We start from the raw sequence: 21576 nt of genomic DNA on the forward strand, positions 1-21576 counted from the left end.
GTCTAGTATAAGGAAAAATGTTGATAACATTTTAATCTTTTTTTTCTCTCCTTTCCATTCAATCCAATCTGAAATATCAGTGCAGTCATCAAAAAAACAAACACAAAAAGATGGTGCTGTTTTAGTTATGTTGCTGATTAGATAATGAGGTTAATAGAATGTTTAAGTTTGTGTGGGCAGAGAATAACAACACAGTGTGTTTTGTTTCTATACAGACCTTCCAGTTGTGTGGGGGGGTTATTGGTTACATTCAATTAAGAGACCCCTATTGGTTACTCTTACAGACAGTGTGTGATAGTAATTGTGAAATGGAATTACATAGATAGTTAGTACATCCAGATATATCCTAGCTTGTATATAGGGCACACTCCAACATACTACACGGTGCTACAGTATATAAAAGCATACTATAGCAATCTTGAAGGATAGCAGGAATAGTTTTTGCCCTCCCAAGAGTGGGTTCACATTCTATCACTGTGAAAATCTTTATCTGGTTTGCAGTGTGCTGAACACCTCCTAACACTGTTTTGTATTTCTCCACTGTTACAGATGCAGATTTACTTGTATAATTCAGACGACTTTGACAACATCGAAGCAGCTATTTTGGATAAGAGAATAATAGGAGCAATGTCTGTGTTCTTTCAGGTAAGATCCTTTGTGCATTTAGCGTGTCCTATTAGAATTCAGGAGGTTTCACAAGCGTACAGTGTGTGAATAAAGAATGTTTCACTGCCGCTTTTAATAAGAATGCAAAATGAAATGCGGTTCAACAAGAGAGTAAAAAGGAATTTGTGAAAGTTATAACAATGCAAGTCTCCTTTTTCACATACTGATTTAGGCCTGTACGATGTATTTTACAACTTGAAAAATAAATATTAACATAATTGGATCCCTTCTAGGCTAGACCAAAGAAACCGTTTGTGGTGGTCTGTTGTACAATTGTTTTTCACTCCATTAAATTTAAAGGACAGAGGATAAAACTAGTGTCAGCTAAATCATTCTGAATTGGTTGGATTAAAAGTTAATTTTGGAGCATCGATTGCATAAGTAGGCTTTTTCTTGCACCATTACCTTTCATTTAATACTTTGCCATCAGGCTTTGCTGTTGTCCTGCATCTTCACTTCATCTCTGCCACTTATACATTTACTGAATAGTTCTGAAAAAACCTTTGTTTGTATTATACAAAAGTATGAAGCCATTATTTTCTGACGGTTTATGTTTGTGTTAAATTATATATATAGGCATATATAAATGTATATAAATATAACGGCCACATTTACACGTTTCAGCTTTAAGGGGTGGAAAGGTGGTCTATTTTTTTTTTATCTCTGAAGGCAGTTATTGTAGCTCTGTCGATGATGAACTACCACGGTGCCAGGTTCCGTCATACCAAATCCATATTAATTCAAACGGATTAGCTATTAGTCCTGTAGTGGACTCATTTAAATGAATGCAATTCCATTATTACCCCCTGCTGGGGATGAAATCCTCACAATGGGAATATAGTGGTTGCAGGGCCAGAATACGCTACCAAAGGTTGTGAAAGAAGCACAAAATGCTAAAAAAAAAAAAAAAAAAAAAAAAAAAGTATATTACTAATGGTTATGGGCCATTTGTTTTGCTTCCATGGTTTTGGGTTATTTTTTTTTTTTTTAATCCCAGTAGATTAGAGGGCGCCTACATGGCCGGAGAAATAACCTTGAGTTGCTCGTCTTTTACCTGTTGATGTGAACTCTCCATTTCAAGTGGTACAGCATCTGGTTCAGAAAGACCTCAGCCCAGGATTCTTCAACAACATTTGTTTCCGTTATATGCATTCTACAAATCCAAAGATCCAATTTTTGCATGTGACTGACATTTAATGTGTGATTTATAGGATTCACACATTGGTAACAGAGAAACAAAAACATAAAAACATGCCACCTGACGAACCTTCCTGGATTATTAGATTTGCATAACAAATAAATCATGTGAGGCAACTCAATTAGGCCTCCACAGCTGAGTATGTTTCATATCTATTTCTACAAATTTCTACTGATCCAGATAGCTTGTGACTAAGTCTGACTGGTTCCTTTCAGCCGTGCACTTTGTTCATTTGCCCTTTGTAATAATATGCCTTACTGCTTTACTCAGCCAAACCTTTTACTGCCAAATTGGCCAACTTGTGCGTATCTCTGTCAACCATTTTTGGAGGCACTGCATGGAAAATTGAAGAAAAATCCACACGTCAAGCAAATGTAATGCATTTGTGGTTTTTTTTTTCCTTTTTTCTTTTTTAGCAGTCCAGTGTCTTCTGGAAAATAAAAAAGGAACTGCTTTGTGTCACTATCTATAGAATAAATAAAACTGATGTCTGCTTCCTTTACATATTTTAATAATATTCACCCATTTGTTTATTCTGTTTAGCTGAAAATTGGCCATTTCTCGGTTTTACTGATTGCCCAAGTCCAAGTTGAATGAAAATGTATACAGTATAGATTTATGGTACAATAGCCTCGCCACCCAATTCTGTAAGTGCTCGGTAAGATGTTGCCATAGCTGGATAATGTGCTATATGCAACACAAACACATTCTGCCAAAGGGTTTTCATGAAGGGTTTTAATGAAGATATCTTCAACACCCAGTTTGTATGTGCTTGTGCAAGAACATTATTATGGACATCTGGGAGACAAACCAAGTATTCATACTACAAGACAAGGCAATTTATAGTGAAGTTCTGCAAGAAAAGCAACTAATACACTCACAACATAAACAGTGCATTTATTTTAGTCTTGGATAGAACTGCTTTAAATCAGTCTTGGTTAATCTAGATTATTTTGTGGATATTTAAAAATACAGCCCAGTCACTGTATTCTTTCACATATTGCAAATTATTGTTGAATATGGTACATTTTGGGGTTATTGCCCTTAATATTCTTTGCGTGAAGTGTATGGCTGAAGAGGTGTAGGTTAATCTAAACCTTTTTATACATGGAATGTAAAAACAGTTTATTATGCTGTGGAACCTTATTCCGAGAGCATTATGATCTGTTACACTGATGCAGGACTTAAAACTGTTGAGCACAGTGAGACCAACTGTATTAGAATGGTTTTAACAGAGGTAAATCTAAATACTGCCACTTAAACTGTTAGTTAATTGACCGTATTAACCAAATATCAAATAAAAAGTAATGAGACATTAGATATGAAGCATGCTTTATGAATTCTGGGCAGATGGAAAAATACCTATTCCTGCTTAGATCATTAAAACAGACCCCAGTATGTCATTACCGTACACTCTATCGTGATATCTTTTCTTATTACAGAAAGGACTTCTTTCTCCCCTTGAACTACTGTAGTCAGTTTTAAACTGAACATGCATAAATATAAGTGACAATTCAATCAAGAAATAAGAAAAGCTTCTCTGAGCAGGAACAGATATTATCATTTGGATAAAGATATCTAGGGACTGAAACCCAATTCCTCAAGCAGTTGCAACAGGTGCACTGGCTCATTCAGGATTGTGTTTGCAAATGAAGAGAGTGTACTAATTTTGCCCTATTGATGTTCACAAAAGATGTGCTTTATAAGGCAGACCTTTTATAATGAGACAACATTCCCTTGCTAAAGTGTTGTTCTAGCTAGATTGGGTTAAGGCAGCCACATCTGGCAAACTGATTTTAAAATAAGCTGATTCCCAGTTCAGAGGAGATAGTTATTTTTGTACTGGAGAGTGACATGCGCTGTGGCATCGCCAAGTGGTTTGAGTTTAACATCTCTCATTTTGTTCTGGTAGCTGTTGTGTGTTCTGTCTATCACAGCATTGCATGGCTGTCGCTGTACTGGTGTGTCTGCCTCTGCCATTTTAAATACTCTTATTGAACTGCTCAGTTTGTCCATAATCAAAGGATGTCCTCTTGGGTCTTTTTTTTCAAACTTTTGTTGTTGCTTTTCAAGGTGGCACTAAAGTGGGTTATTCAGTCGTTCAGGGAAAACATATTTTTTCTTCGCTGCTGCTTCGATTTATTTATTTATTTATTTATTCAAATGTGTTTAGAAGTTTAACTGAAATGTTACTGTAGTCTAACCTACTTATACAGTAAATTGTATATTTTTTGTGTGACTATAATAATAATAATAATAATAATAATAACAGTTTTTTTTTTTATTGGAATGATTTTTTTTTATTGGAACGACTGAATATTTTTTCCCCAAAATGTCTTTGTTAAAATATTACCTTTGCCTTACTGAGGCATATTAATTATCTTAAAGCAACTCTTTGTCAAGTGCGCATTTTCCAGCTTTTTTAAAACCTTATTATTGGAGGCTTTGGTGTTCTCTGCGTGTTTTTTTTTTTTTACCAAATTTATCCTTTAACAAGGAATTATGTGTTGTGGTCCGTCCCCCCCGTCCCCCAACAGGAGTTTTTTTTATGACATTTATTTTTTGCATTTACTACATCTGCAGGATATAGGGAGCATTCACCTTCATAAAATCTTGGTAAATAGGCTGAACAATTTGATGTCAAAAGTGATGGATTTTTTAAATTATTATAATTCCTTATAGTTAAATTAAGATATTTTTCAATAATTAAATAATGGTGTTTTTATAGAAGTAATGGCCATCGACATCGTGTGCACAGCTGTGATTGCCAGTTGCACAGAATTATAAATCACATGTCAGAAATCAACCAATCACAGTGAAATGTTTGCCAAAATTCTAGTACTCTACTTCCAGTACAGAAAACACCATACCTAATACCTACAAAACAAAACCCTTTTGTAAAATGGATCACCCTGTTCACTTCATGCAAACTTAACCAAATGCAAACTGTTTTACCTCTGCTAAACCCAAGCACCAGCCACGTCAACTGTTCTGTTCATAGTGATGCTTCATTATTCTTTAATGCTACTGACGCAGCTTTCTCCAACTGCACTTTAGTTTTGAATAAATAGTCTCACCGTGACACAGCGCCTGTAGGCCTGCACACATTATTCAGGGACCGTGGTGCAAGAGACAACCTTTGTGTGACGTATTAACTTCTAATACTGAGGGTCAAGCATTGTAACGTTTTAAGAGTCAGAAATGTTGCAATAAATACCACCCAGAAAGACTGAAAACATAATAAGAAGACAACTGGACAGTGGGGGAAAAAAAAATACTGCATCATAATGCATGATAACATTTAGCTTGTGATAAAACGTGTGTAGCTTTATATTTTGCTATAGTAGAAGTGAAATTTCCACGTGTATTTTCTGTTTTATTTACTTACAGCTGTTTATAGTATGACTAGGGGTCGCGGTAATTTTGCGTGTATTTTGCAGGTAAGTTATGGAATAAAATTAGGATTTCATGGACCTCTTTAAACATTAAATAACCCTAAGTAGACAATATTTCAGAGCACTATAAAAGCCTAAAAATAGTGGTGCTTCCTTACTAAAACAGTGCTGTAATTTGTTAATGGCAAGCATGCAGCATCCCCCTGCAGTTGCTGCCGACATACTCTGTCTGGTGTGGACCTGCCCATACATTGAGACTACAAGTTCTGCATCACCTGAGTTGGTTGGAAGTGTAAGGCAAAGCTTTGCCATGTTATACAGATGTGGAAATTGATTAGAAGCAGTCCCAAAACTTGGTTACCCAAGGGGATCTAGCATGCTTTAATAAAGGCAATATATGCAGCACTTTTGTTGGCATGTTGTGTGTCCCATCCAATAATTGATTTATTAGTACAGAGTCAAAACAAAGAAAACATGCATGTTCGGGTCTAAAATTCTAATTGCGTTTAAAAAGCAAGCAGCAGGTTGTTTGAAGTGAGGTGGCTGTGCTAGGTCATACCTGCTCTCGTACTGATTTAACTTGGCTACAACTGACAGGAATACTTTTTGTCTGCGCTGACTTTCCATCTTGTTTTCTGAAAGCTGTTTCATTTTACGTTCTGCTCAGCAGCCTCTGTAGTAGCCTTTTGTTTAATGTGTGATTCTGAAGCTAAATAGCTATCATATTTTCTAAAAAGCTACATTACAAGATGTGCAAAACAATTACCCCCATCTGCATGTACAGTTTCTTTAGGAAATATCTTGACACAATCTTCAGCCGAAATATACTTTGCTTTTTTTGCTTTGTCGTCCATTTCTGGTATTTTACCTCCAGTGCTGAAAACTAGTTTTTTCAACCTAAATAAAAACAAAGCAGCACTGACTTTGTCCCACTTCTTGCTGTACAGTACAGGTCAAAGTTAACCGCTTTGGAGTATTTTTAGTTTTTGTTAATGTTATTTGTCTAAGGACGTTTTTTTTTTGCCTAAGTGCAATGCACACAGCACGGCAAAGGAATAAAAAACAACTTGCGTTGTGCAGTAGTTTATTTAAACAAGGTTTTTTTTTTTCTTTTTCTCTGTACTTGTCCAGTATGCATTAGCCCCTAAAAGAGGTGAATTTCGCGGTGAAATCGCGATTTTAGGTAGACCCCTAAGTATGACCCTACCTCCCTTGCTTTTTACCCTTGCTGCTTATTGACCGCAATTATACTCTCATTTCTATTAAACATGTATGTTATACTGCACAGGTCTCTGTTTTAAGTACCATCTACTTTTTCATTGTATCTCATGTCTTACCTTTTAAGTATCCTGTAATGTGGGGTTTGCATCATTTTTGATTTGCTGTTTATGCTTAGATCATTATTTATCAGGCTTACCAACTAAGGTCTTTTTTCAACCGTGGAGTTTTGGTTTGAGAGCATCTACACCTTGACAAAGATTAAACCAGGCTTGTATTGTTGCATGTAGGTTGGGCTGAAGGACAACCCAGCAGTGGACCCCATTATCCATGGGCTGAAAGGGGTGGTTCATCACGGTGAGTAAACTACTTCTCATTTTGGAGTAAAATATATAAAACTGTTTGGACAGTCCCGGATCCTGCAGCCCACTGTTTATTCTTATCACAGGTACAACAAGGCAGCTGCTACATAACCTTTTACCTACACACACTCACTTGCTGCTGAAAGCAATGCTCAAGCTTCATCCCCACCTATTACTTTGGTGTGCAGAAGGACTGTCGTGTCCATGCTACTTGTGATGGTAGTTTTTCCAGAGACCACCAGAGTTTTATTTGACTGATGCTGACAGAAATGATTTTCAGTTACTACTGAAATAGGATGAAACTGAACTGGCGACCCTGCGCTGAAAGGCTTTATATCTCCTTGCTAATCCATTGAGCTGACAAAGCCCTTGCCTTTTTTGTTGCTTCAGCAGGCTCAGAACAGTTTAGCTCAAAACGACTGAGATTTTTTTAATAAGATGTTTTCATATACAGATATTGTTGCTTGTATGCCATACCTAATGAATGAACTAATGAATATTTTAAATGTATTATATTTGCAAGGCCCAACACAACGCAGACTCATTCATGATTGATATATCTGTATATCAAGCCTATGTTTTGTACATGTTTCTCTACCTGCTGCTTGCTCTCATTGATTCAATAATAACAAGCCATGGAGACAGTTGGCACAATATGTCGAAGACAAAAAGGTTTTTTTTTTTCGTTGTTGTTGTTTTTTTCCTCAAGAGGGTGGATTGGTTTGCTAAAGCTGTTAAAAACCCCAGATGAAAAACTCATCAGGAATTTTCAATTTGCATTGGCTGTGATTGTTCAAGCTGCCTGGTATGAAGTTATATAATATTTCCTGATTCACTATGTTTAAAGGTGATGTTGTGAAGCTCTGGCCTTGGTGTGCTGCTTAAATCTGTACTTTTTTTTGTTTTAGGCATTCTGTTTTTGGTAGTTGTAGTAGATCGATGCACAGACAAATAGAGACACACACTTGCTTGCTGAACAAAAATTGTGTATTGTGTTACTCTCCTGTGCATATGTTCCTTTTGTATCATCACTTCCTGCCTGTAGGACTAGCCATATTGAACAGTGTTGGACAGAAACTGTGAACTGGAACTTAAGCATTAATGGATTGGATTCATGACATTGCAGTAGCTTGGGTAATATCTGTTTGAAGGCTAACCTCAGTGGTGTATGTTAAAATGTTAATTGTGTGAATATATCTTCAATGTTCAGTATATGCTCTTTGCTTTTCACTAATACAACTATATCTAACAAGCATGTCTTCTCCTGACTGGAAACTTAACAGCAGTCGACAGTCTTTGATGAAAATACATGGCTTTTTGGATTAATTGTTCTGGTTTAGGGGCGTTTAATGTTGCAGCTGTGATACAGGATAAATCCTGCAAAAAGTGAGCTATGGGGTGTTTTAGTAAAAGAAAAGTAAATATTTTCTTTAAGAAGTTTGTTAGAGAAATGTACCTTTTGAAAACAAAAAAGGGGCTCATTGAAATATGCATCTGAACAGTTGTGTGTAAAATGAATTCCACAGCGACACAAAGAAAGAGATGGTCACCTACGCAGCAGGCATAGTGCTGCCTGCATGGATTTTGAAACGTAGATAAAGATGTTTAAAGCTGTTTACTAAGCATTAAAGTGCAGTGTAGTTTCTTGAAATTTGTGAAGTACTGGCTCTGAATCGGTCAGTATAGTGTGGATATAAAGTGGCTTGGACAAGCTGTGGTCATTGGCCAGACCCTTGTAAAAATCCCATTACAACATCACTTGTTGGGCCTTGTGACCACATTTCCATTTCCTAGCCATCCCTTATAGTGAATGTATAAGTGCAATTAAAATAATCTCTTTGTCTAAGAAAACAAAAAAATAAACACTGCTGGAGGCCTACCTGCTTTAGCCTGTAGTCCTGGAACGATAACTCAGCACACTAATAAAGCATAGTTCAGCTTTTGGCATGTATTTTGTTGTTTTATGAAACCAAGTATCTATATCTTTGCCATTACCTTGCCCCTGGCATTGTAAAAAATATTTGTTTTTAATTCTTGTCCTGGGTTTTCTCTTTAAAAAAAAAAAATGCATTCAGTATTTCCTGGCAGACCCTGATTTGCAGAGGGCATTTCAATCTGTATTGTTCTATATAAACTGTAAAGATTTTTTGTAAACTACAATGGGACTTTTGAGACAATTATTAATGCACAATTTGAAATAATATGCATGTGGTTTAAAAGCTAAATCCTAGTTATGTAGCCTGAAATGTATATTTAAATAATTAGGCCCATATTTTTCAAATATCCCAGAATCATTTAGCAGTTCCTAACATTCCCAGACTCAGGGGCAACACTCGGCAAACTCTGCATCTGTGTTTATGGTACATGGCATTTTTAACGTGAACTATCCATCATACGAATGTCTGCTTTAGAATTCCACATCCTTCTTTGACTTCGACAACAGTTTCTATGCCAGTATTCAGTACTGCAAAGATTTTCATGACACTTTAAATATTGGTAACCTAAAAAAATGGCCTGCATATAGTACGTTTTTGTTCAATAACCTCATAACATGTTTATTTACTGGGTTTCGCACAAACTTGATTTAAGGTATCAGCAGTGAATAACAGGCTGCACTTATTTAATTTTCTTTTTCTGATAGGTGTCCATTGCTCATTTTCATGAGGGCTATAAAGAGACATTAATTCCATACCTTGCTCAGTAGATGGTTCATGTGGCAATATGATGATTGCTGTATCTTCTTTCAGAAAAGCTTGACTCTGCTGGTTGTTTGATGGCAAGCTATATCCATCACACTATAGATGCTTTTATGCTTGTATCTTTCCTTGAGCATTACTTTTATATAAATACAAGCAATTGTGACTATTGACTGTGTGCATTCACAGGAACAAAGCGCCCCTAATTCGGTGTAGTGAGGATAATGTACTGTAAAAATGTCTGCTACAGCACCAGCAATAGGGTGGAAGACCACAGTGAGAAGCCATCACAGCAGCCATTCAACATAACAAGCCTGTAAGGTGTTGTAAGAGATGGGTGTGTCTTCATTCTTGAATGATTACCAGCTTTTAATCCCACATAAAATATGGGGGTCTAGTACATTTAACAGTATGTAATTTGCTAAACTGAAAGTATGACTCTATTACACTTGCTATATTTAAAATGTTGTGTTCAAACCACGTCAAGCCAACTGGTGTTATTTTTTTTTCTTTTTCACAAACACATGGGATATTTTGAAAAAAAGGTTATAAAGTGTACTTTTAATATTATTTGTGTATTCTTCATTACCTCAATTTGGTCTGTTCAGCCACCATATGCATGATTTAGCAATTCATTATTAAAAGCTAATAATGCAGTTCATTATGGTGGGGGCGGGGAAATGGTCAGATTCACTTACTGAACCAAAAGTGAACTGTTTCTTTAAAGTCTTTGAATGTAATGTCCTTGTTCAGTATGTATTTACAATGGTTTGAATTACGTGTGTGTCTTGCCAGTGTTCTTGTGCTTTGATTGTTGGAGATGGGGATGATTTAAATTTATCAGAAAATGAATGGAAATGTTCATGTTCTGATCGAAGACAGATTATAACATAACAAATATTTTAATATGTTTGTCTTTATTACTGTGTGTGTTGCATATTTACACGAGGAGATTCACCCTGGGGCTTTTATATAGGGTTTGATTGAAGATCATAATCACAACTGGATGATTTCTGAAGAGACAATGTAAGCATGTATCAAGCAACCTGTGCACACCATCTATCCAAATCACCACCAATTATAACAGGGCATCAATTAGCTATAAAAAAGATAACCTTTCTAAAAAACACTGAATACTAACTTAAGATTTAAAAAGGGAGCTTTGATGTGATCATGTTGTTCAGGTTACTAGCCTATCACATAAATAAAAAAAACCTTCTTCATATGTACATCTAATACCTTTTATAAATAGTATTGTAATTATAGACATAAACAAATTTATAAAAGAGGCAAGGACATTAAAAATGTAATGAATCTTATATATGCAAAAAGCTTCATCAATATGTAAGAAAGGCTTGGCCTTGGACCATGTGGGAAATTGTGTCTTTCTGATATGCTTGCAGTATGAAAACGCCATTCAGTACATGTTCCTACCTGGTTTAAATACTAATACGTCTTGGCCTGTTCATTGACTTTGTATCTTGTGCTTCTTGTCCCACAGAGAAGGAAACATTTTTGGATCCTTTTGTGCTGAGAGACTTGCTGCCAACCTCACTCGGAAGCTATTACCGCTACACTGGTTCCCTGACAACCCCGCCTTGTAGTGAGATTGTGGAGTGGATAGTCTTCAGCAGGCCTGTCTTTGTCTCTTATCAGCAGGTAAGCTTGAACTGCCAACAGGAATCCTACCTGCACATGGTTTTCATTCTAGAATTGCTCCTTTGCTTTACATTACTGGCAGTGTTTCAGACTCTTGCTGAAAGAATGTCAAAGGATAAAAGGCTATAGAGAGGGCAGGTTGCTGTTGGGCACACTGTTCCTACTGCACTGTGGTTAACAAACACAGATGCACTTTACGTTTTGTTATTGTCCTTTTTTTTATATTACAATCCTTTTTAATTTCCAACAATTGGGCAACCTAAGCTAAAAGTAAGTTGACCCTAGAATACTACACTCCCCCCCACCCCCCACCCCAAGTAATACGTGTACTGATAATAACTATGAAGCACTGCATTCTCAGACAAAGTACTGATACTTTTTCTTCTTACTTTTATTGAATTATTACGTGCCGGTAATTATCATGATAATGTTGATGCCTGAGGATTTTTTTTATTATTCAAAACAATAAAAAGTGTTTTTTTTTCTTACTCAACTGCCTTTATGTGAAGATTGACAAGAAATAATTTCATAACATCTGCTGTGTTTTTAATAGATTCCAGAGAGCCCTATAAATGGAAATGATATTATGTTTTCCTGATAAATGTTCAATCAAAACATATCAAAATCTAAAATGAAAATAGACTTGAGAGCCTTCTAATAAGGCACATAGTTAATATATTTCATGAATTATGTATAATTTTGTATCACTAAACTTTAAGAGTAAGAGATGCTGATTAAAATAATTCCAGTCGTGAATACAACTCTTTTGATTATGCCTTGACTATTATATTATGTCTTTTTTCATGACTGATTTAATTACAGTAGCCTTCAGCCCTTTTTTCTTTAGCTAGCCAAGAGAACTGTTTTTTTTATTTTTTTATTTTTTACAAAAACTATTAAAATGTATTATAATTTGTGACGAAATGCCAACAATGACATACATATATGTTAAAAAGGTCATTATTACTTTGTTGCATGTGTTGCCAGTGGGAGGTTCCTTGATCAGTGCACCTGAATCCACTGAATAGGCAAATAGTTGGATCAGATTTATTATGAGTGTGAAAATTACGAAGTTCAGATAGTTGGAGTGGAAAATGAGGGGGTGCATTTTTAAATAAAACACTGAGTACCTGAGCACTACACATTTCAAGTACTTCAGTGCTGGTTCAATGACAGGCAAGACACTAAACTTTGTGTGGAACAATGAAACTTGATTAGATTACATGGTGAGTCATCATCAGGCCACAATTATTCACCATTTCTATGCAGACTGAATTACACAGCATATTGAGTGATGGAATAGAAGATGGCAGATAGTAACAACTGTACCGCAGATGTACCGAACATAATGCGAAATGGGTGTGTGTGTTAGGTTTGTCTGCATTTATTTTGAATAGATTTCTTTTCTGTATGCTTGTACTGGTAACTGAATTAATTTACTGTGTAAATGTCACACATACATGTGAACACAAGGTTGTTATACACAGTGTTTGTGTTACACTGGATATTGTTTACTCACAATGAGTGCAAAAAATAGAGTAGTTATTTGGTTATCGGACAGTGTTACACACTTGATGCAGCTTGAACACAGGCTTTGTATATATATTATATATATATATATATATATATATATATATATATAGAGTAGATATCATGCCAATGCTCGTCGGTAAAGTTGATCTTCTGTTTGACTGAAAGAGGAAGGAGTTCAAGTAGGTCATTGGAACTGACATTGCTTTGGGGTGGTTTGCTAATACAATCAATCAGTGCTGTTCTATTCTGTATTGTCAGTCCTGTTAAAGTGGTCCCGTTTATAACACTGGACCACATACAGACAGCGTACACCCAGCTGTGCAGCCTAACAGCAACATTTCTCCACTGCTGGGCTTTAAGCAATTGGAACACCATTGCAGACAACAGGTGGTTCTTGCTTTGTTAACCCCTTAATCCCAAATCCTTTTTGACCTTTAATATGATCTTTTCAGCATGAAATCACAACGCTGAAATATAAATATTAAGTCATCTTGTATGTACCGGTTACAGCACATTTTTAGCAGGTTTGATTACGGTTTGCATTAGTGCCAGTGATTTAAAAATTGTGCGCACAAAGAAAGTAGGGAAATTAACTGTTGCAGAGATTAAGCCCAGAATAGCTACTGTTTTGTAGGACAGCTGCTTAAAAATGCCAATGCCATGGGACTAGCAGGACTAAATTGTTGTTCCAATAAAATATTGAGGTCTATTTATGTAAACAGAAGAAGATCTATTTTGACTGACATAGATGCTCTAAGGACTTGCAGTAAATGTGGTGTTAGATTTACAGACGTTCAGTACATACAAAGATTTACCTGTAGTGATTGATATGCTGCTGTGTAATGCAAGCAGTTTTTTTTAAATCTCACATTCTTTGCTGTAGAGTTAAAGCTTTATGATTTGTGTCAAGTGTTATTTTTCTAGGGTTTGGCACATCGCTGTTGAACGTTCTAATCTTTCCAATGCCTGTGTTCCCTGAAGGACCAGCAGTAAGAGCAGAGCTCGAGTGAGCACACTGTGCTAGAACAGCTGCCACGTGTCCCTTCACAGAGGACTGACGAAAAACTTACTGCTCAAGACCAGGAAAACCATTACACAATTGAGGGGACTTGATGCTTGGCTCTTTAAAAAAATAAATGCAGGTTTGAAATTGCAGAGAACCAAGATACTGCACAAAATATAAATTTTGTTGCATTTAAAAAAAAAAAAAAAATTATTATTATTTTTGTAATGTGTGCTTGTTAAACTAAACTCTCATAATAAAACTATGTACATATGCCTTATACATATTTTATATTTTGTGCCAGCTTAGCAAATTATTAGAAGTACCCCACAAAAACCTATAAAAACCTACTAGGGCAACTAAGACATGGAAAACCAGCAACCCTCCACGTACTGTATTAAAGCCTGATTTGTATACAACCCTGCGCCTCTTCTACAGCCAAAGACACGGCACAGTTTAAGGAAAAGGAACAAGTTTGAGTGTTAACAAAAAGGTCTTATTGCTAAGAAACAAACAGCTAGGCTTCAGATATTACTCTTTTCTCTGTATGTTGTATTGCTTTAGCTCATGCTGCTTACTTTGCAATAGTTTTACAGGATCTGTTTTTGGCCTTCTAAGCAAAAATAATTTACTGAACTATGCTATAGAAGTTTGGTTAGAGGGGAAAAAAATGAATCTTAAAAAAATCAACTTGAAATAAGTAATGCATGTTATTTCAACATTCTGTGCAATGAAGATGTCAAACTCTTGAATTTAACTTAGCACCAGTTGCTTGTTTCCCTGTGTGCAGCAGGATGAGTATTGTTGCCAGATAAGCTCACTGGCACAGCCTGCAGTGGGCAGTCCAGTATCCTGAATGGGCTATCAGTATTGGCATCAGGACTTCCTGCCATTTTTATATCCATATCAGCCGCCTGGATGTTCACCACATTGTTTTTGAAATGAATGTTCTTTCTCTTTTCCCTCTGATTGCTGGGTGCAGCTGGAGGCGTTTTATTCCATATTTACCACTGAACAGCAGGACCATGTCAAATCAGTGGAGTACTTGAGGAACAACTTCCGACCGCTGCAGAGCCTGGAAGGAAGGGTGGTGTACAAGTCAGCCGTCAGAGATGCTTGGATCCAAGACATGACCGACAGCCTGGGGAATCCGTACGGAACTGATTCCTCAAAAGGTACACTGGGTTTTCTGTGTGTTTGCCGCTTTAAAAAGTACAATTCAATGTTGGTTTTACCCACAGTAAAGTGTTTTGCTGTCTAAAGACACCACATAGAGGAGAAATACACTTTCTTACACTTAAGAAATTTCAAGACCAATATTCTGACAGATTTTTTCCCAGGGTCATAATAAAGGATTTCCTGTAGTGTAGTGTACCGACAACACTTCTCTCACTACCCGGTTTCACACAGGAGTAAAAGTGATTGCTGCGTCTAATGTCAAATGATAATCAATGACATTAATTTTAACATACGAATTCAAATGAACTAAACATGCTGTATGTTTAGTTTCTTATGGTTGTTAACAATCATTGCAAAACTTGTAAGAATATTAGTGTCAGGCTACCATGTGTAAACTGTAATAGCTGTATAGATAAAAAGGGAGATATAGAGGTTATAAATCAATGGTTATGAAGACAGTGCAAACAGAAGCCTTGCTAGATTTCAGCGTGGTCAAAGAGGGCCTTTGTAATCTAGTTTTTCTTTAAGGAATTTGTGATGCCCTGTGGGGGGTCATACTAAAAGTTAATCCACTTATATTTTTCAGACCTCTGCTTTTTTTGCAGCATTTTTCTTGTGTGCTCCGAGGCCACTATAACTTTGAAAAGCAATGACCCTTCTTGGATAATGGCATCTGGAATTCTGACCCAGTGTGTCAGGTGTCGTGTTCTTTACTGATTCTTTGGAGTTTGAAAAGCACAGGCTGACCCCAGCTCTACTGATGCTGCTAGAGTGCAAAATCCATGACTGTTCATTGAGTTGAGTAGTTTTCACTGCCCTGACCTACAAAATAAATCCCATGTTCTATTTTTCCTTAAAAGAAAAGACAAAAAAATCAGTTAAATACCTTTGAACATTTATATTTGAACAGTGTGTCGGTCTGTATGCATTTGTCAATTAAATACGGAGTTGTGAATTGTGTAAGGAAATAATAGGCTTAAAACATGCAGTATAATGATGGGTCTACAGAGAGCTGCATTGCCATATGGCTGCTCTCAGACGTACAAGGGTGTTTAGCATTAAGGTCAGGATATTTATTATAGACGTCATAAAATCAGGCTGTGCTTTGTGGCTCATCGCACCAGTAGATCCTATTTACACACTGATTGGTGTTAACATTTTAAAGTTGTGTTTTTGTCATTTTCTCTATAAATTTCTAGATTGGTGTGTTTTTCCTGGCACCATACACAAACTAGTAAAAAATATCTTAATGTACATTACTCGACAGCATTGGTATATTCTTAGTAGAATTTCAGTCGGATGTTTAAAATGTAAAGACTTCTTTGAAACAATTGTCTTGATATTTCTGTCAAATAAGTTGATATTCCTAAATTAAAAGTTTATGAGATGATTCTTCTGCTAAATAATCGTTCTTCGTTTGGACATCAAAAATTGATTGTGTGATACTGTACGCTGTGAACACCCAATCTCCTCTTTACATTGATAAAGTGGGGAGATGGAATTGAGCTGAGAGGGTGTATCATTAATATTAACTCTAAAAATAGACCAAGAGAAATTGGAACTCCACTGTGAAATTGCTTTTGTGGTGTTGTCTGTGTTGATTATACCATAACGGGTCAGTCTTAAAAACCCAAGTTAATGAAACACAGTGTTTTGAACTAGGAGTAGGATCTTAATCATTATATGAGAATGGGAGGAAACGGGATGGCATACTTCTAAATTGATCTTCTTTTTGGAATGCCTTTTGGCAAGATTATAAGAACAGTTAGTGCTGTATTGTTTCAGAGAATAAAGCACTTCCCTTATTTAACCTGCATGCTGGTGTTGTTTTTCAGTTACTGATATTAATCTTGTTGCGTTTCCAAGCGAGCGGCCAGAAGGGGAGTTAAGGGACTTCTACAGGTGATGCCTCCCTCATTATGTTTCCCCACGAGTCTGACCTCGCCTTCCTGTATTGCAATTCCAGCCATTAATCTGACACTGTTGTTCTGTTTTAATTTACAGCTCTTCAAATTCTTACTAGATCTTTGAGCCTCAAGGATTACAGAACCCTCTTCTCCATGTGTATTTTTTTATTATTCCAATTGACTCTCTTCTGGTTCTATTACTCAGTGCCAATGCATTTTATCCCCCAAGCACAACCACTGGGCTTTGGAACCTATTGCGAAAATAGCAGATTTTGCAAATGAATATACCATATGTTTAGTTTTATAAAACTTGCCATTACCCATCCATCAATCTGAAAAGCTTTCAGAGTGAGCCGACTGCATTCTGGATGGACGGGTATTATTTAGCATTTCATCACAGAAAATGCCTCCACCTGCCGCAGCCATTTTTCAGGCTGCCAGGATTGCAATGGAAAGTCTATCGCTCACGTCTAAAAATTGGGTACATATCGGCTTTTCTTTTTTCCCCTTCCAGATAAGAAATCCATCTGGGATTTGCAGTGTGCTACCAGAATACACAAATGAGAATGAAAACTGCTGTCTAAATTACATAGGAACCGCAATTGCATTGAGAGAGAGAGAGAGAGAGAGAGAGAGAGAGAGAGAGAGAGAGAGAGAGAGAGAGAGAGAGAGAGAGAAATAGTATAAAAAGTCTTTGTATAAAAAGAGAATCATTCTTCAAAATTAAGGGTTCATGCTTCTTAAAACCAGGACAAAAATACTGATGACTGTAACATGCACTGACTGAAATGAACACTTCACCAGAACCTAGATGCTAAAACAATATCAGAGCTGCATGGCTGGAGTGAATGGCTATGTTGACAAGGTAGACCAAACCCATTCGGGGAAAATATAAGGGAAACTGAAACATTTTGGTTTAGATGAAGTGAATGTGTTCAAATCTGGAACATGTTGTAAACAGTTAAGTGATGTACACATTCGTGTCAGCTGCACTTCTCCCTTGGTGTGTGTGAACAACGCAGTATAAACAGACAGGAATAATGAAAAGGGGAGGATTTCGGCTCAGCTTCCTGCTGAATTAAGCAGAGTTTAGTTTTCAGCAATGTTATTTGGTTTACCAGCATGCTCAGTGATTAAACACCTTCTGCTTTTGAGATTACAGGAAGCTTGGATAATGGCCATGTTTAGTGAACCATGATGCATTGAGAAACTTTGATGAATCCTCTTTCTGTATTCTAGTGTCATCTAGTGGTCTGTTGTTTTAAAACAATCGACATGTTTACAGCATACATCATTGCAAAGCAAGGAAGCCACACGAAGACCCTCCAGGCTTGAATGTGAACGATGCAGTATTTTGAGCAATGGGGATAATATAGTAAATCAGTGTATACTGCATTGCAGTAAAGATTTTGTTTTTATTTATAACAGTGGTCTTATGACAAGTGCTAATTCAGAATTTACATACATTTTCTGAAACCTTTCAATTTTTGTAGTTGTTCATGTTCAGTGTATGTGGTTAAACATTGCTCTAGCTTATTGTTCGTTCATTCTTTATAGGTGTATAATTGTATGCATACTAAATAGACATTGCTGTTTTGTTTTTTTCTTCTTGTATAGTATGCAGCACTCCTCCAGTCAATATGAAGGTGCAGCCATTAAATAAAACCGCATTAGTAGTAAGCTGGAACAGACCTGAAACTGTCTACCACCCTCCCATCATCAACTTCATGATCTCCTACAGCTGGAATAAGAACGAAGAGCCAAACGACCAAACCTTCACCAAGGACAGTGACCAGGACCTGGTAAGGATCGCTAGGAATGCATCCAATGCAGCTACAAAAAGGAGCTTTGGTACCGTTTCAGTCTGTTACACACTAGCACACTAACACATTCCCTACCGCATTGTACTTGATGTGTAGTTTGCAAACTCTGGTATAAAGACATAGAAGTTGTGTCAGTTGGATTTAAGGTTGCACAATACAATATGTGTGTGCTGGTGAGCAACGAATGATTGTTTTTAGGGTTAAGTACAATGTGGAATGGACCTGAAAATAATATGTAACTGCATTTGATTAGTTGTTTAGACAGTACGGTTTAACAATGAAAACCATTTTATGTATATACTGTACAATCACCACTTATTGGTTTAAAATTCATTACTTTCACATTTAACCTTGTACAAGACTTTTCAGATGCCAACATATTTTACAATTTCTAAACCAAGAGAATATATATATTAAGTTTGAAAGTTGGTATGAAACTTTTTGTTTTATTCCAGATATGCTTTATGTATCTAGTGTAAAATATATTTGAATTCTAATCTTAAAGAATAAGATGATCAAACATTTTGAAAGGTGGAAATTGAAGTGAAGCACCTTGAGTTGTTTTTTCTTTCCATAAAGTTATTTAAAAGGAGGCCTAATAATTGATGAAGTCTGATTCTAGAAGGAAAAGGGAATAACTCTGGAGAATTGAATGCAATTCCTTGTGACTGTCATTTTTTCTTCATATGCTGGGTCCTCACAATCAGTAATAGAATCGCACTTTCCTGCGTTCCTGCAGATGTCTTTTTTCTTTCTTTTTTTCCCTCACTTCATTTGCACTTCTATTTTCAATTTGCTCCCAAGACGTTGTTATCTGGGTCACATTAGGGACTGGCATGCTTTATAAAATCACAGTCGAATCAATCCTAAAGCACTCAAGACCAGGGTGTTTTACAGCCTCCCACTTGTAATAACTGGCCATTCTTGAACAAGATCCTTAACAAAATTAAACAGAGTGGCACTTGCATAAATCAGAGATGGAGAGGCGGACAAAGAACAAACGCCATTACTTAATGTAAGACTTGCTTGGGCTGCAGGGCGTCTGATGAATGGATTCTCTCGATGTAAATTATGATAATAGCCACCCCTCATGCATTTAACATTGTATTGAAAACCCATCTCTAAGGAATGTGATAAGACATGCATATGCCTTCCATAAAGTTTTAACAGTTAATGATCCTGAGCCCTCACGCTGTTAAGTGCTGGCAGTAAACATTCCTTAAGTGGTGGCAAACTCTCTCAGGCCTGTCATTTGTGGCCTCAGCAAGGGGAGGGAGGGGCTTTTTATTTTACCTAGTTTTCTTTTTTACTGAGGTGCCAATCTACCAGCAGTACTGTCTGTTTTAAGGGAGATCCACCAAGCCACTTCCCAAGTCTCAATGAATGTAATATACAATAATATAAAGGGTACTATTGTGCTTTGTTCTTTTGTAACTTTTTTTCTTCCATTCTTTATTGTGTCAGAGTAGGACAGAATGTTTTATGATTGCAGATATGCTTTGAAACCGTTGTATATAGTCCTGGCTTCCTTTTGAATGGTTGAACATTATAACCTTTGACATCAATCTAACAGTAGGGGCACAATGAGTGTGACCTTTTTGTAGTGTTCCTCTATAACAAAAGAGAGGTTCAGCAGCACACTTCCAGGGCAGCGTAGAATCTGGAGGCAGAGTCATGTGACAGACTGCATTATTACCCAGATGTATTTTCTTTGTTTTCACTTGCAGAAAGCCGTCATCAACACTGTCTCTCCGGACATTCTTTACCTGTTCAGAGTCCAAGCTGTCTGCCAGAATGACATGAGAAGTGACTTCAGTCAGACCATGCTCTTTCGAGGTGAGCTTACATTAGAAATAAATCAAAAGCTGTGCTTCTACTGCTACATACATATTTATTGCTAACATATTTTAACAAGCCTGTTCCCCTGTATATACAGTAACCGTACAGATGTTTTCAATAAAATGTTACATTTTTAAGTAATGAAAGTGCCCATAAGGTTGGAAATTGGACCACTGACGTTTCAATGGAGGCATTGAGTTTTGTCAGAATCGGTAGACAACCTGTCAAACTTTTGTTTTATGGTAAACTGCCATTTTGGGAATAAAGTATGAGTACCCACAGCAGTCAAGCCAATTTTTGACAACATTTATATTATTTGACACTGATTTTCTAAGGATAGTGTTCAGAAGAACTGCCATGCTGTCCAGCTTAAACCCAGGGAAACAGCATATAACATTGAATCAGCGCGGAGTAAACGGCAGTGTGAGCACTGGAAATCCAATGTCTGGCATTTGTAGTACATTAGAGTGAACTAAAATAGTACGTAGTTCTATTTCCATTATCGATTCATGAGAAATTCAACACTGCATGCGAATAACATGAATCCAGCTATAAGTAATATAAACTGCTACATGTTGCAAAGCTTTAACCAGTGATGCAGTGGAACTCTTACCTAGGTGAAGTACAAGAAATATTAACTAGACCTCAGTTTTACCAGCTTCCTAAAAGAAAAAAAAAAAAGCCTCTGATCACAGACAAACTGTGGCTCATCTCAGGTTTACTTAGCATTTTACTTGACGATTACAATCTGCTTCTTGTCTGTTAGGGAGGTGGCAAGCTGTTAAGATTGGCATTAGTTCTAAGGGGGGGAAACAAAAGGTTGGTTGCCTGCAAGGCTGTTTATCGTTTCTTTAAAAAAGTGGTTATTTATTTATTTTTAATTCAGAAGTGAAACTGGTGACTGCGATCGGAAACTAGGTGGCTGAATTGGGTTAGGTAGCTGTGTGCATTTACAGTTCCCCACAGCGAACATGCAATATATTAAAAAACAAAAACAAAAAACAAAATGGCAAACCTATAAGCCAGCCACTCCCAGACTGTGCATATTAATTACTCCTGCTGAGTTTTGGAAGCACATAAGGCTATTCGAGTTTGTCG

General features: G+C 36.7%; 1 protein-coding gene across 1 annotated transcript in view; it reads left to right on the forward strand.

Annotated features, from left to right (window-relative positions):
* LOC121298082 (receptor-type tyrosine-protein phosphatase gamma-like) overlaps positions 1-21576 on the forward strand; it is a 168554-nt gene that overhangs the window by 115287 nt on the left and 31691 nt on the right. The window contains exons 5-10 of the mRNA XM_041224887.1: positions 550-645; positions 6768-6834; positions 11037-11194; positions 14713-14905; positions 18434-18618; positions 20367-20475. Of these exons, the coding sequence (XP_041080821.1) occupies positions 550-645; positions 6768-6834; positions 11037-11194; positions 14713-14905; positions 18434-18618; positions 20367-20475 (808 nt within the window). The remainder of the gene's footprint in view (positions 1-549; positions 646-6767; positions 6835-11036; positions 11195-14712; positions 14906-18433; positions 18619-20366; positions 20476-21576) is intronic.

Source organism: Polyodon spathula, chromosome 23 (genome assembly GCF_017654505.1).
Source record: "Polyodon spathula isolate WHYD16114869_AA chromosome 23, ASM1765450v1, whole genome shotgun sequence".
Classification (NCBI taxonomy): Eukaryota; Metazoa; Chordata; class Actinopteri; order Acipenseriformes; family Polyodontidae; genus Polyodon; species Polyodon spathula.